Below are 17595 nucleotides of genomic sequence, written 5' to 3' on the forward strand. Positions count from 1 at the left end.
GATTGAAGGGGAGCATATCTGGATTCATTTCGCATAATATGTCCGAAGAACTGTAACTTTCGAGATTTTGTGGTGGTCAGTACCTCTCGGTTCTTATTTATTCTTCTAAGGACCTCCTCATTTGTGACTCGGTCAGTCCACGGGATCTTAAGCATTCTCCAATATAGCCACATCTCAAATGCTTCCAGTTTTCTGCACATATCTTCGTTCAAGGTCCACGATTCAGCACCATAAAAAAGAACAGAGAAGACATAGCACCGCTGCATTCTTACTTTTATATCAAGAGAGAGGTTGTGACGCTTGAAGAAGGCCCCCATCTGATTGAAGGTGGATCTAGATCCACTTTCAATCGCCGACATGGTTATGCTATATCAACAATAATTTGTAGATGTATAACCTAACTTAACCTAACGTAACTTTAGGTTTCAATGCACAGTTTACCTTTTAAAATCATTTGGTACCCTTCCAAAAAACCTGGAGTGAAAACGTCATTGAATTTTTCAGCTGTACTTTAAGAACTTTAAGAACGAAAAGACCACACTGATTATATTATTCAGAAAGATGCGTCCAAGTATTGTCGTTGTAAGATCTGTGGCAATCATAAAACCTATGTTAGTACTAAATATAACATTGCCTTACACCCTGACAACTTTTTTAAAATGTCTTACACATAGAACTTTTTTTAACAACTGCATTTATTAAATAAATACTATTTCCATATATTTTTGTACTTACACCGCTTCTTCCCAGTGGTAACTAGAGTTGTCAGACTGCCATTTGGTCAGTTAGATACTGATAAGATATTGAGTAGCATTTTTACGTTTAAAGTATCATAGAAGTTCCCTGACTAAAATATTATACAAAAAAATCACTAGGAAATTCTGGGCATGAATGGGTTAACTCCTAAAAAGAAGAGGTCAGTTCAAAATTGTGGTCCTCAAACATAACCACTAACATTAACAGAGTAGAAGAGCTTTAAACATTTCTAATCGTAAAATTGCTGCGCTATAAATTCAAAGCGACGAGAGCATTAAAAGTCAAAAGAACGTACAATTACCACAATAATAAAAAAGCGGCACTCTTACAATTCCAATTCAAAAACTAAGGTAAGCAACCTTTTTACATACTTATAAATCAACCCCAATTTTTTTAGAGCTTCAGCTCACTGTATTTAATTGTCAACCGCCCATAAATCTGCCAGACCTTATCACGTGATAAACGGAAGTGTCTTTATGACCATTGTACCAACACATTTGAATTTCACACAGTTTTCTCTGTCTCGGGGGTATAAATATATGCTGGGACAGATATATAGTGTTTTGTAAATTAAAGGGAATATTTATTAAATATGAGAAAAGATAGGAGCAGTTATACAACGAATGCTATTATTCGAAATGGTATGTAAATATTGTTTTATTGTTGCTTTCTATGTGGGCGTCTGTGAGAACGTTTTTTAAAATTAATAGTGAATTAAAGCTAAAAATAAAACAGGCGCCAGGCACTTCAGTAATTTTGTCTTCTTGTGATTGTCTCCATTGGACGTTGGCGATCATTCTGATCCATCCACATAAATTTGATGTAAAAATGTGTCAATGTAGTGAATGTGAATTTTTTACCAAGTAACAAAAAACAAAATTTGTTTATTTTGATCAAATGAAAGGCAGATATCGAGCACAGTTTATAATTTAAATCTTGTCCAAGTACTTTCGCTTCCTAGATCATCTTCAGAGGCATCTGAAATAAGCCAAAAAACGTTTTTTTTTTCAACTGAAGAAAATTAATTACCTTCGATAAAAAAGTTGATGGTTGATAAAAGTTTTTTTATGTAGTATAACGTTGTTTAGCATCAGGAGAGATAATGGCTCCTGGTCTAACGGAAATGCTAAGGTGACATGTGACATATGACAGCTTGGATGGGCAGTCACAATCATGGTGATTTGGTCTGCACATTTTAAAATTCTATGAAACTGTCGACCAAAGATCCAACTGACACTACTACTTCTTGTACCTGAGAAGGAAAAACAGATTTTGGAGAAAAAGATCCTGAAAAGAGAACTTAAGAAGCACTATACCAAGCTTCATTATATTAATGTCAACCTTAAAATTACTTATAATTAAATTTTGCAACAACATCCTTGGTTTCTTGTTAACGACTTCTTTAATATCATAGAAAATAAGGTCTCCCGCTTGAAATCCACCAAGAAGAGAAGTCTTACCAACAAACTAAACCGTTTTATTTTGCAAAAACAACATACAAGTACCTCAACACTTATGCATAAGTTTTCAGGTCACTAATTTCATCCTAGAGTCTTAAATCTATGTAATATTAACTTTTCAGTTGATGAATTGTACTTTTTTGGAATAGGCCTTAAGTTTTCTTGTCAGAATTTTAGGTTAACTGACTCAGTGCTAGGAGGCTTTGCAGTGGAGCTGAATACTCTAATAGAAGGTATGATGAACAATGCTGAAATTAAACAATTTGAGAAACTCTTGTATTAGCTTACTTCAGCAACAACAATGTAAGTACAAACGTAATTTTCATAGAAATCACCATTCTTTTAAAAAACAAAAGGATTTGCTAAAATAAATTAAAAGAAAAATCGATGGAGATTCTCTAGTACTCAGCAAGGCTGATAAGGGAAATTGTGTTGTAATCTTAGAACAAATTCAATACATAGAGAAAGTAGAATATTTCCTTTCAGATAACAGCTTTGTAGTTTTGGAAAAAAATTCACTTAACACCTTTATTAATAAAACAAAAGCAATGGTTAAATTGTTTAATGGTACTATTACTAAATATAACAACAGAAAGGTAACTGTATCTACTCCTATAACAACTAGGTTATATGGACTTCCTAAAATCTATAAACACAATTGTCCCATAACGCCTGTTGTAAGTTTTTGTAACACTACAGTTTCTATATTATCAGAGTTTATTTACAACACAATTCAGTCTATCACTAATTTTAAACCTAAGCTCTCCATTACAAACTCTTTAGATCTAATAGAACGTTTAAATAACATTAAAATAGAAGAGAGTAGTTATTTAGTTTTTTTTTGTGTGTCCAATTTGTTTACTTCTGTACCAAGAGATGAAACATTACCTTTAGTACACAACCTTCTAAACAATTGCAACATACCAGCAAAAGACAAAGATGCCAACTTAACTCTGCTTAAATTTTGTCTTGATCAGGACTTCTTCCAATTTAATCAAAAAATATATAAACAACCAACAGGTTTAGCGATTGGGATCTCCATTATCAACTTTTCTAGCTGATATTTTCTTAGACAGCTTAGAACAGAAATTTGTTAACAACAGTAAAACAGTCTTTTGGTCAAAATATGTTGATGATTGTATAGCTCTCATGCAGGGAACCCAAGATGATGTCTTACAGATTCTGGATGATCTTAATAACCTCCATCCTAACATCTCTTACACTGGAACCAGAATTTGACAATAAGTTGAACTTCTTGGATATGACTATATCTCGTAATAAAGATTCTCTAGAGAACAATATTCACAGAAAACCTAATCAAGCATATTATGTTATACATGAAAAATCATAATCATTCAACCCAACATAAAATGGCTGCTTTCAACAGTTACATTCATAGGTTACTTAAATTTTCACTTTCTCATGATAACTTTAATTTAGAACTTAATACTCTCAAGCAAATTGCTTTCAATAATGGTTATGATCCCAAAATTATCCATAAGCTTCGAAATAGAGCTAAACTCAAACTTGCAGAAAAACTTGCATATTCATCAAAAGTTTTGCTTCAACCCAATGCTTCAAATAACATCAGATATTTCTGCTGTACTTATATTAGCAACACTTCCAATAAAATATTAAAACTTTTTACTTCTACAATTAAAGACATCAAAATTTCCTTCAAGTCACAAAACACTTTAGGTTCCTTTTTAATCAACACCAAAGATAGGACGAACACACTTGACAAAAGTGGTATTTATAAATTAAAATGTGATAATTATTGTGATGCCTCTTATGTAGGTAGAACCATTCGAAAGTTATCTACTAGAATTTTAGAACATTTGAAAAGACCAAACTATTCAAGTTTTGGTCAACATTTATTATCCAGTAACCACAATTTTAACCTCAATACCGGTTCATCTATTTTACGTGACATTAGTAGAAAGAAAAACTACTTGAAGTTGGATTGATTGGAAGATATGGAGATTACAAGGGAAACAAATGAAAACTGTCACTGTCTTAATACTCAAATTAATTTAAATTGTACTAAATGTAAACCTATTTTTAAAAACTTTATTGCAGCTTCACCTCGTGGGGTCCCAGCTCAGCTGTTTAGACTTCCTGCAATGAGTATAACCATTAAGAATTTATTAATTTCATACTTTGATTAACATTATTATTTTATTCTTCAATAATAAAACTAGCTTGCTCAGGTTCAATTGATCTATAGTTGGCGTTGATTACACTCTCCATATCTCTGCGTAACTTAGATATACCATCTCCACAGTTGTATATTTCAATATCTCCCACTGTTGGTCAGTTGGTTTTGGTCAATGCTTTGACATTTTAATTTTATGTTTCTCCCATTGACTTAAACTGTTTGTCCTTGTGTCGTGTAGTGTTAGTATGCAATTTTAGGTTTATGACATTCTCAAAGATTGTTGGATAAGTCAAATTTTGACGAAGAAGTCTAAAACGTTATTTTACCTAAAAAAACTTTTATCAACCATCAACTTCGAATTTTTTATCGAATTTAATTAATTTTCTTCAGTTGGAGAAAAACGTTTCTTGGCTTATTTCAGATACCCCTGAAGATGCTCTAGAAAGCGAAAGTACTTGCCAAGATTTAATTAATAAACTGTGGTCGATATCTGTCTTTCATTCGATCAAAGTTCATTTATTCGAGCATTCAACCCTTATATCACTTTATTGGAAATTTGTTTAATTTATTAATGTTTATATTTTAAGAACGTGCAAAATGGCAAAGGTCTCGAAATCCACTCGATAAAACACAGCTAAATACACTAACACAAAAGTTAACGTCAGCGCTAAATAAAGCTAATCTGATTGTAAGCAGATGTATAGAGCGAGCGATATAGTCCAAGAGATTAAATCCCAACGTCTTAGATGGGCTGGCTATGTCCATAGACTCCCTAATAACCGCCTTGCCAAATTAATATGGGAGGAAGCCCCCACAGGAAGAAGACCCTTAGGACGTCCACGAATGCGATAGAAAGACAATATATGGTCAGATCTAAGGACAATGGGGCTGCCCACTGACCCAACTATTATGGACGACCGTTCAAGATGGAAGCAAGTTGTGCAGTCAGCCAAAATCCACCCCGGGTTGTAGTGCTACGAGAAAAAGAAGAAGAAGATTGTGAGCTTATTTTTCCTTCTTCTTTTCCTTTTCTTTGCGTGGTTCGTCATCTTAGGTTCCGTCTGGTTCTGAGGCTTTATATCGGTTCTTTGAGCCTTGTTTTCTTTTACAATGGGTAGGATGCTAACCTGACCCATCCACCCTCCTCTTTTATCTAGGCTTGGAACCGGCTGTGGGCATGAACGCGGCTTCTGAGCTGCTCAATCCACCCAGTCATCGCTCGACCACCACACGCGATAAGTCACCAAATGGACGAAGAAGTATTAACAGACCAGGAAAAAGATGGTGCGACAATTTAGACAATTTAGGAGGCTAACATTGAAGAAGAAACAGGCTTTAAAGCCTACATACACGAAAGAAGAAGAAAAACAAGCTAAATAAAGCTTGTAATGACACCTTCAATTTTTATATTAACAATCTCTCCCCAGACGACCACTCTATATGGAGAGCAACTAAAAAAGTCAAGAAACCAATACTACCAATTCCTTCAATAAGAAAACCTGATAGAAGTTGGACACGGACTGACAATTAAAAAGCTAATCTATTTGCAGAATACTTAGAAAATACATTTACTCCAAATTTAGGTCAAAACATAAATGATGATTTTAGTTAGCGTAGTTAGCGAATATCTAATAGAATACTGCAGTTAAGCTATTTTCCAATCCAGTGGAAATATGCTCATATTATAATGATTGAAAGCCAGGTAAATTGTCTACAGAACGTACGTGTGTATCATATCAATGTACTGGTTTATATAAGATGTACTTTACCCCGTGAAACGGGTTCAACGGCAAATGAATTGCGAACCCTCTGGTTCGGTAAAATTCAGGAATCAAAACTAGCCTTTTCATAAGACTCAAACGAAGTCCCCTAGGAAGCATCTGTGCTGGTTGGAAGATATAACTCCACTCTTTCACAAGACCGAAGCGAAGTGTGTCAGGTACTCTTACTCCAACGGACGTCTGTCTCATATGGCATATGAAACTCGTCTCTTATCTCATTCATATCTCAAATACACGTCTGTATCATTTTGTATGTAGTTTTTAACACAGCTGTATTTTTGTACACGGAATATTGGAATACAAGGAAAATCAAAACTACCACAAAGTCTGTTAATATTATATAAATGTGTATATATCGTTGCGAAACTGCAACACAATGTACTGTTTATGAGTAAATTGTAATCATGTATACATGTAAACATAAAAAAACATTGAGAACTATTTCCGAAGTGAAAATTGAAACGTCAATAAACTTATTTTAACCTTCGATTGTGGCTTATTCCCAATAAAATAATATCTAATTTAAAATGCCACAAGAAAATAGCTTCAGAGGAATACAGGTTCTCTTATAACGCTGTCCAAATATCAGCAGGAAATATACTTATGTTTTGTCCGCTATCAGAAAGCATTTAATAGAATACAAAACTAATACGATATTAGGGAGCATTGGCATCCTTACAATGTATTAAAAAGGAACAAACCTGATTATAATTTGGCTATGTGTCAAAATATAAGAGGCCACACTAAAAAAACCGAAGAAGAACCAAAAAATATCAAAATTTCTCGTAAGAAAAAAATGAGAAATACTTTGCTGGAAAGCAAGTAACGAAAGGCAAATTCAAGAGAAATAAATGTAGAAACAGACCATAGTTACAACTTTGACAGTTTCGTGACATTTAACGTTTTTAATTGAATTATTTATAATGCAGAAAGAAAACAGATTAAATGCAAAGCCCCATCCGCCATTTCTTTTTGCAACCAAAAAATTTGCAACCATAGGAATACATCCATCGTTAGACAAAACAGGATCAACTAAAAAGAAAATAACCGATGCTGGCCCCGGTTCTTACGATCCCCAACCTGCAAAATGTACCTCCAAAAACGGCTACTCCTGGAAAATGAAATTGGAGAGCGAGAACTTCTCGAAACATCGTGGTCACAGAAACCCTGAGTTAGTTAAAGAGCGAGATTTCCAGAAAACTATGAGAGGCCCAGGTACACATGACATTAATTATGATATCTTTAAAAGACAATGTGATTCCAAATTTGAGAATGTTGATTTGGGGGCCGAAAAGAGATTTGTAGATAAAAGTCCAAACTTTCCTTGTGCCAATACATATTTTAGGAAATTCGAAGATCTGTGTACTGTACGCAAAACACAGTTTAGTCAAACACCAACTTTTGAATTTGATGGTTTTTTAGACAGATTTCGATTAAATCTTCCACGACACTTACTACCTTCCAACATATATGATTATCAAGATCACGACAACAAAAATATTGCAGATATAGTGAAGAAAGTGGTATCAGCAAGAGGTCCTTACGATTTATTTACTGGTCCTAGAGACAATACAACAATAAAAAATCATTTCTCGACTCCAATCTGCGCTTCGCCCGAATACTACTACATCAAACCAAGCAATTTGGACGTACTTCTACATCATCCCTCCAAATCTCGCACAGGAAAGTTTCTGCAGGAAAAAGATTCACCAAACCAATTTTGCGTCATATTCTGAACGACCTAAGTCTCTGCTACCGAAATCCAAAAGATCCCGGACCTGCAAGCTACAATTTGGACAAATTCGGTAGTATAACAGAAAAACCTCCTAACTTGTATGCATTCAATACGTCAAAATCTTTTGCTAGACCTCCACCGGCGTTATGGAACATTTTTCCTGGACCTGGCAGGTACAATCCTAAACCTCCAAGGTGTATGAAGCAGAAGAGGGCCTCGTGGGTGTTTTTGTCTAAACAAAATAGACAGTATTATACAGTGGTCAAATATTCTGCTTTTTGAGTATCAATGATTTTATATACATGTACTTATATACAAATTAAACATAAAACAGATATTTATGTATCACAAAAGGTTGTGTTTATTAATTTGTACAACAAAAATGTTGGATATTGTTTTATAGCAATTTTGGTGTAGATTGCTGTGTGGCTTACATACAGATAGTACATGTAGTAGTATCTTTTAATCTACACGTAGGTATTTACTAAAGCAAATTACTACGAACGAACCGAAAAATATTTTCTAAAAATTATTTAAATATGCAAAATTTCGTTCGGGTTGTTTTGTTTCTTTTTAATATTTGGCTCATGGTAATACACATCTTTAACCCATTCACTGCCAAAGACGCTAATTCGCGTCTTCTGTGTTTCATTTGTAACGCCAAGGACGTGAATATGCGTTTTCGGACATTGTAAAATATATTGCCTATAATATTGGCAGCGCTGAATATGCAGGTATAATAGTTGGTTGGCGTGGTAGGGTGACAAGGATCTCACCTTAAATTTTTACCTTTACCATGCGAAATGCGCTATGCACCATTACGCAGAGGATTTTAAGGTTTTGACATTTTTGTTTCTCCTAACCTAACCTGTAGCTTTTACCGATTAAAAAAAAGATCAATGCTCATCATATTATAACCAATAAAAATAACCTTGGTCCATCCTTGGTCGTTTTCTTAGGTTGTTCAAAATTTCTGGAAATATTTTGAGAACGATTTCAAAATGTCAAACTTTGGTTAGTTAAAAAATGTGATTTTTATTACAACCAATAAATTGTGGCTTAATCCCATATAAACATATTATTTAAATTAAAAAAGAAGTTTAAAAAAGTTTCATTGCAAAAGATTTTGCTATTTAGTAGTGGGAATAAAATGTAAAGCGACACACAAAAAACCAGTAGAAGTACTCAATGTTTGTCAAAGAAAACAAGAAATAGGCTTTTTGAAAGAGGAAAGAAATAATTTTGGAAATTAAGATAATAGAACATGAATGATATGAAGGATAAAATTTTCTTTTAAATTAGGAATTAGTTGTAAGTTTTTTATTTATGAGATTTGCTAGTCACTATTTTAATCATAATTTCGACAAGACTACATAATTGAAAGATTATAATTGGTTAATTAAATATCTAGCTTAAATCTAGTATTTGTCAAATTAATTGTAAATTTATTATTTCTTGAAATAACGAAACAATTATCCATTTAATTTAATAATTTTAATATATTTTTTGGAGTTCTCCTAATAGTCCAGTTACTGTGGCATTTTCCCTTTAAATTTTTTATAACTGCACCGATTTATCTGAAATTTTTACAGTGGGTAGTAAATAACTCAAAAAACATAAGTTATATGGTGCCGATGTGTGCTTCTACTCCTGGGGTGGTTGGCACCCCATCTAGGGGGTTGAACTTTTCACACTTAAAATAACCCCGGGAATTGATAGAGAATTGAATTTTAAACAAAAAATTTCATATTTTTTTTCGCTAAATCAATACTTTTTGAGTTATACGCACTTGAAAAAGTAAACTTTTCGCAAAAATAAAACATGTTTTCCAATGATTTTGTACGAATAACTCAAAAACAAAGCGTTTTTTTTTAAAATCTATAATAAACAAAAATAAAGCTTATAAAAAACAAAGAGATTGTTTTTTTATTAAGTTTTATAAGTACAATAATAAGCGATTTATTATTGTTTGAAGATGACTTTTTATTTTTGGGATACTATACTCGATGCATTTAACATCAAATATCGGAAAATGGACATCTTTTTTGATAAAAACCCATACAACACTTTTTAAAGAGCTAGAAAAAACCTTTAAAATGAGCTATGTTAAAAGCCATTTCGATTAAAATAAAGCGAAATACGAAGGAAAGAATTTGAATTACTCTAGCGTTAAAAAAAAACGAGCAGTATAAGTAACACTATTTCGATCAGAATAGAAATTAAACGTATATCTTCTACAATTCATTTTTTTTTTAGTGTTATTTATAAGTTTTAAAAGTTTAGCCTGTTTAAAATGCGTATTTTTTGAAAAAATCATGTTTAAATTAAAAAATCTTTTTTTTTAATTATCTAAAAATTTACATTGTTTCAAAATAAATCTAAAACTATAAGAGATACTTGAAAAATGGTTCTATACCAAAATGTAGTTTATTTCTTAAAAAAAATTTTGATTTTTTTATTTTTGTTGTAGCTCAAAAAATAATAGAGATATAGCCAATTGAAGTTTGAGATACAGCGGATGACACACCTGTAATCAGCACTTTGGCCCTTTACTATTTAAAAAGAAAGAATTCTAACATATTTCAATCTACTTAGTCTTGTAGCTTTTGAAATTACCTTCAAAATATTTGTTTAATGGACACTGTAGCTTAAAAATTAACGGAGTTATTCTAAAAAAAATTTGGAGCATGTTATTTATATTTTGGAGCATCAACTTATTTTCTGTATATATAAATGCTTTATTCAAGTATATTCGAAAAACTGGTAACAGACACACTAACACTCACACAAATATGTATAATATAATACATACATACATATATATATATATATATATATATATATATATATATATATATATATATATACATATATATATATATATATATACATACATATATAGGGTAGTATATTAGGGTAGTTTTTAAGGGTTGAAGTGTTGCAATCAACCAAAATTATTTTATATAACCAGAGAATTACATTGTAGATTATATAAATGTACTACAAAAGCGTTTGAACCTGTTAAACCATTTTTTACAATTATTTTTTTTAAAAGGGGTGGTTTTTAAGATTATTTAAGGGTTGAGAATGTACACAATATCCATTATTATAATTGACAATATTTCAATTACCCAATTTAACACGATTTAAATCCATAAAATGCTTTAATATAATTTTTTTCATTATTTTCAATAAGTGGTGATTTCACCCCTTAAAAATAAAAAGCTCACCTAGCGCATATATAACTTTTGAAGAGGGATGTAAGATAAGCCTAATTCCAATTTTTTAGCAAAATCAGTTCAGCTATCAGCAAATAGCAATTCAGTTATAAAAAATTTAGAGGTATTGACCTCTTTTCCTCCACAGTGACTGGAGTATAACCTGCATTTTAATATAATCCTTTCTCAAATTTATGGTAACAATAATAAAAATAATTTATTTTATGTAGGAGTATAATATATAAGTATATGAGGAGTATGTATTATGAAGTTGTCAAGTTGACATAACTACTTTCATCGATCTTTTTTAACCGGTAAAAGATATAGGTTATGAGAAACAAAAATGTCAAAATTTTAAAATCATAATATGCGTAATAAAGCATCGCGCAGCTCGCATGGTAAAGGTAAAAATTTAAGGTGGGATCCCTAGATCCAAGTGGTAGACAGACCTTAAATTATATTACTAGATGGATGGTTGTTTGTTTGGGTCAGTTGCCATTTTGTTAGAGGGTGAAGTAGATAACTGTTAAGTGTTCTAATGGATCGTCCAAGTACATCAAAAGATGCTTATACAATGGAACATTCGGAAGGAGAAAAAGCAAAAAGGTAAATTTTAAAACCGTTATAAATTTATTAGCTTGATTGATACAGAAATATTTGAGGTTATGTTCGGTTTTAAATTTTAGGTGTGAGTAGGCCATGGAGTTGCTGTTTTCTGGGGAATTAGATTCCGATGAGGAATCTGAAGACGATGAATCAACATCTGATGTGTCGGAAAATGAAACGTCTTCAGATGAAGAGGTTACGGTTGCTGAAAACCAAAATTTTGATACTTAGCATTGGACAGATAACGAATATTTACAGCAAATAGACTTTACTGTTATGCAAATTTCATTAAATCTTGAGAATGACGAACCGTATTCCTATTTTAATTTATTCGCTACACCTGAATTTTACAACCTCCTTCTTACACATACAAACAAAGTTGCAGAGGAAATTTTTTTTTAACAGGTGTTGCTGAACATTCTAGAATCACTGCATTTAAAGATGTGTCTCTGAATGAATTTAAAGTATTTTTGGGACTATTGTACCACAAAGATACAATAAAGCTGAATAGAATAGAAGATTATTGGAATGCCACTTTTTTGTTCAATATTAATGTATTTAGAAATTTTATGTCCCGTAATCGATTTCAAACCATTCTGAGAGCAATACATTTTGTAGATAATCCTGTAGAAGGCGAACGCATACCCAGTGACCGTCTGTTTAAAATACGACCTCTTCTTAATTTGTTTAACCAAGGCATGGAAGAAATCTCTATCCGGAGAAAAATTTGTCAATCGATGAGTCAATGATTAATGCCTTGGAGGGTAAGGCTCATTTTTCGACAATATATAAAAAATAAACGCCACAGGTATGGTATTAAGCTGTATATGTTGTGCGAGCCTAATGGGATGGTTCAAAAATATTAATTTACACTGGTGCCAATGATACTGATATTGGTGTAGTAGGACATTCGTCAAAAGTTGTGATGAAATTGTGTGAAAACATATTTCATAGGGGACGTGCCATTTATGTAGACAATTTTTATACAAGCATTAGTTTAGCACATAACCTGTTACAAAATGGTACATATGTTACCGGTATATTGAGAACCAACAGAAAAAATATTCCACCTGAAATACTGAACACAAAACTTAAAAAAAGGGAATTGGTCTCAAAATATTCAAATGGAATCAACATTTTAAAATAGAAAGATAAGAGAAACATTTTGATGTTATCAACGGAACATAAGGCCCAACAAATTCTTTGTGAGAACAAATGAAAGCAGCAATTTGAAAAACAGCAGAATTTGTATTGCAGAATACAATACCCATATGGTTGGTGTTGACATGAAGTATCAGATGTTTTGTTATTACAGTTGCGATCGAAAAAGTATGCGATGGTACCTTAAACTTGGAATACATATTTTCCAAATTATGTTGTTTAATGCATTTAGCCTTTATAATAAAAATCATCCCAGAGAAGATAAAATGTCCTTCTACGATTTTAGGCTGAAGGTAATACAACATTTATTGTCACACAAAGAAAATACAACCGGCGAAACAGCTTCGAAACAACAAAAAACAAAGCACTTTCCGCAAAACATAAAAAATACAGATAAAGATGAACATTTTCGTTCTATAAGAAGAAAGTGTAAATTGTGTGCCTAAAAAAAACAACGAAAGGATACCATGTACTGCTGCCTGGAATGTGCAGACAAACCAGCTTTGTGCCTCGATTGCTTTCCTGTATTCCACAAGAATTTACAATAACCTTTTTTTTGCTTCTACTTTTCCTTATACTTTTTTGAAAGTGAACATTTTGTGTTAGTTTATGAAATTTAACAGTCCAATACAGCAATATATTAAAGTTAAAAATACACTCTTTTTTTATTTATTTAGTTTTAATGTTAATAAAGTTAACTTTTCACCAAGTTATAATGATACGCCAAGGACGCGAATTCACGTTTTCATTTGACACGCCAATGACGCGAATTCACGACTCGAGCGTTTCACTTGAGTAGGCGACCCGACGCGCTTAAGAGGTTAAACTGACTACTGGCAGTGAATGGGTTAAAGTTACTTGTTCTGGTCTTGATATATTCAAATTTTAACCAAGTTACATTATGAAAGGCAATTATTTGGTAAATAACCTAAAAAATGAAATATAAACGATTACATTCGATAAGTAATGGATTCGACCGTTACTTAATGAAAATTCATTTTATATAACAATAAAACAATGAAAACTTTGTTGTCCAAAACTTCCACCAAATTTATTATAATATCTTGTCACTACAGCTGTTTCGGCAGAGTGCCTTTCTCAAGTGATCTATTTTTGGTATGTGTTTACACATAGTCTTAACGAAATAGGTTGAGGATGGGAAAACTGTTTGTAAAGTTGATCATTCAGATTTATGTTTGTGTTTTTGAATTTAATAATTTTCATAGATTCTAATAAATATAACTTAAGGCCTTTATTTTGGATCTGAAGAATTTGAAATTCATCACTAAAAGAATGATTACGATTTAGAAGGTGAAGTGCGTATGTAGAATCTGTTTTTCTATTTTTGAAAGCTCTTTTATGTTCTGCTATACGTTTGTGAAAAGTTCTACCAGTGTGACCGATGTAAGTTTTTGGGTAGTCGCTACATTTAAGTTTGTATACATTATAAGTGCTTTTTATTTTGGTTCTTGTTGTTTTTAATATATTTGCATAAATTGTTGTTTGTTCTAAAAGCTGGTGCTATTTGTGTACATGCTTATGCAAATATGTACGAAAAATCGGTAAACTAATTTTTGAAACCAAATTCAGAATTTCGCTTTAATCTGTGCCTTCTAAGAATTGCAGGGCAAAACAGACGTTGATAAAGATGTTATGAGAGACATGTCATGACATGACATATTATCAGATGTCGCTATTTGCGTCTATACGAAGCCATGATAAAGTTGCTTCCTAAGACAGAAAAGATTTATATTCACGTTCAGAGCGATTACGAAAGCCGTTCTGATGAGGCCTATTAGGCCGAAATACGTATAAGCGGATGCGCAAGCGCCCTGTACATGAAATCAAATCTTAACTGTCTTTTCCTTTTTATGTACGAAAAAGTTAATTAAAGATTAAGTAAATCGAAACCTCTTTTTTATTTCAATTGATTAAGCGATAACTGAACACAACGAACAATTATTTTCCTAGTTGGTGTTCGTTATGGAAAAGTTTCACTGTATTTTGAATTTTCGATTAAAAATTAATTATTAACATTATTAATAATAATAATTTTAACATTAAATTTAAATAATGGAGAAAGAATAGTTTAAATAAAAAAATTACAGTGTATTTAGGACATAAAAAGGAAGTTTTCACAAAATGTCGTGAAAAAAAATTTCTTGTGGAAGATGAAAATAAAAAACCTAAAATTTGGTTATTTGAATTTTTCGCACAAACTTTGAGGTTATATGAAAGAGTGTGTATACAAAAGTGGTAGATATTTTTATTACTTATAATTTTGCTATTTAACTTTTTACTATTGGACCTGTAGTTTTGTCAGAAATCATGCTAAACCATTTATAACCCTTAAAAACTCACCCCTTCCACTTACCAACCTCAGATTGTCGGTAAATTATTTTTCCTTTAATTTTTATTACATTTGTTTTCTTTTACAGTGCGCAGCTATTCAAATTACGGAAAAACTACGGACTCTCTATGAACTTGTTGTATATTTTTCTGTATATCTGTCCCATATTTCATTTGCCAATCACTGCATGAGGAATATTGTGAGCTATAGTAATACAAAATTCCATATTCGTATATAGCATATCGTCAGTGATGTTCATATTTCGAAAAAACAAACTCCATCGTCAACAATAAACTTTGATATCAAACAATAAGAAAAAAGTAACCATTCCAAAGACGACAAATTGGAACATTAGATAAAATGAGGACATCAGAAAGGTCTAATAGGGCGAAAAGCGACAAAGACAGGACAGGCCTGAACAGTATTCATAAAAATTTCTTCATTTCTAAAGTGCTATTTTCTAAAAGTAAAAACAGTGCAAAATATTTGAATTAGCACCTGGAATATTTAAACTCTCTTAAAATATTAGTCAGGTAGTAGAACTAAAGACATACGGAATGGAAGTAGTTGCACTGCAGAAACTGAGAAGAAAGGATCCAAAAAACATTCTCAAAAAGAGGTAGAAATATTCTATCAATGTCTACAATTCAAAGCCACGACGATGTTATTGTACTAGGAGATTTTAGTAATAAATTGGGTAAAGAATAAGATCATTTTTAAAAATCATAGTTGACATAATGAAACACGCTAAAATGAACAATTTGTAATATGAAATAATGATATTATGGTCTGATGTATTCAAAATATCAAAACTAATTCTACTTCATAAAAAAGGAAATAAAAATGCTCCAGACTCTTACAGACCTATTACCATAGTACCCATAAATAAGTAAAATTTTTGAAATCTTAATTAAAGATCGTATAACAAATTATTTGGATAGCAAATCAATTATATTTAGCTATCAATTTGGGTTTAGAAAAAAATACTCAACAACTAAAGCTTTATTAGAAGTAATATAATATATTGTTTACTGTCTTGATGCAAGTGGATCTACTAATGGATTAATGTGTGACCTTACAAAGGCTTTTGATTGTGTGGATGTTTAAACACTATTGATAAAATTTGAGTACTATGCAATAAGAGGTACCATACACGACCTTTTTAAAATCATATCTTACAGGAAGAACACAGATTGTTGCATTTAATAATCTAGAATCTGATCCTCTACCAGTTTCAACTGGAGTACCACAAGGATCAGTTTTAAGACCTCTGCTATTCTTGATATCTATCTATCTATACATCTATACAAGTATTTTTACAGCTGTCGCCGCCTTCCTTCTTTCAGTCAACGTCTCCAGTCCTTTCTGTTCTGCCATTCTCCATCTCTAAGGTCTCGTCTTTCCATGGCCTCGTCCACTTCATCCCTCCATGATCTTCGGGGTCTACCTCTTTTCCTCCTTCCTATTGGGCTCCAATCCGAAATCTTTGCTATCCACCTTGTATGATCTGTTTTTCTCACATGTCCATACCAAATTAAACGTTTTTCTTCGATGTAGCTGAGTATGTCGTGTTCTACTGCCATTCTTCGTTTTATCTCCTCATTTCTGATGCGATCCATTTTTGTCACTCTGCAGCTTCTTCTCATGAACTCCATTTTAGTTGCTGTGATTTTGGACCTGTTTCGTTTATTTATTACCCAATTCTGTGCTCCATAGGTCATTATACTGCGTACCAAGGTGTTATAAATTCTCTTCTTTGTTATTCTGGTAATCTGTCTATCCCACAGTACCCCGTTCATTTGTTTAATACGTGTTCTTATCTGTGCTAATCTGCTGGTTATCTCTTGGACGGTGGTTCCATTTTTTGAGAGTATGAATCCTAAATATTTGAATTTCTCTTTGCCGTTAATTTCCCTATTATCGTCCATTTCCAAGTTTCTCACTGGTTCTTGCTCTGTTGTTAAATATTCGGTCTATTCTAGATTTATTTCCAGTCCATTTTTTGTGTATTCCTCTTCTAATTTTCGGAGCATATAGCACAGATCTTCTTCATCTTGAGCCGTTACCACTTGGTCATCTGCAAAGCTTAATGTGTACAAGAAGTTGTCCCGGATTGGTATTCCCATCCCTTCACATTTCCTTTTCAATGGTTTTAATATTTGTTCGAGGAATATCTTGAACAGTGTCGGAGATGTAGAGCATCCCTGCAATAAGCCTTAACGTATCTATCTATATATCTATCTATCCATCTATCTATATGATTGATAGGACTAGCTTCCAAAAAAAAGGAAAATTCATAAAGGGGCTTGAAAATACCAGAAAATAACGTGGTATACCCTGATAACAGGAAAATGAAAGAAATGAAGACAC

General features: G+C 32.2%; 1 protein-coding gene across 1 annotated transcript; it reads left to right on the forward strand.

Annotated features, from left to right (window-relative positions):
* The first annotated feature begins 6924 nt into the window (after window positions 1-6924).
* Window positions 6925-8233, forward strand: LOC140440507 (ciliary microtubule-associated protein 2). Its single transcript, XM_072530892.1, is given in 2 exon segments — window positions 6925-7840; window positions 7843-8233. Coding segments are annotated over 2 exon segments (1092 nt in total). The 5' UTR covers window positions 6925-7078; the 3' UTR covers window positions 8173-8233.
* The last annotated feature ends 9362 nt before the right edge of the window (window positions 8234-17595 follow it).

Source organism: Diabrotica undecimpunctata, chromosome 5, assembly GCF_040954645.1.
Source record: "Diabrotica undecimpunctata isolate CICGRU chromosome 5, icDiaUnde3, whole genome shotgun sequence".
In the NCBI taxonomy this organism is placed as follows: domain Eukaryota; kingdom Metazoa; phylum Arthropoda; class Insecta; order Coleoptera; family Chrysomelidae; genus Diabrotica; species Diabrotica undecimpunctata.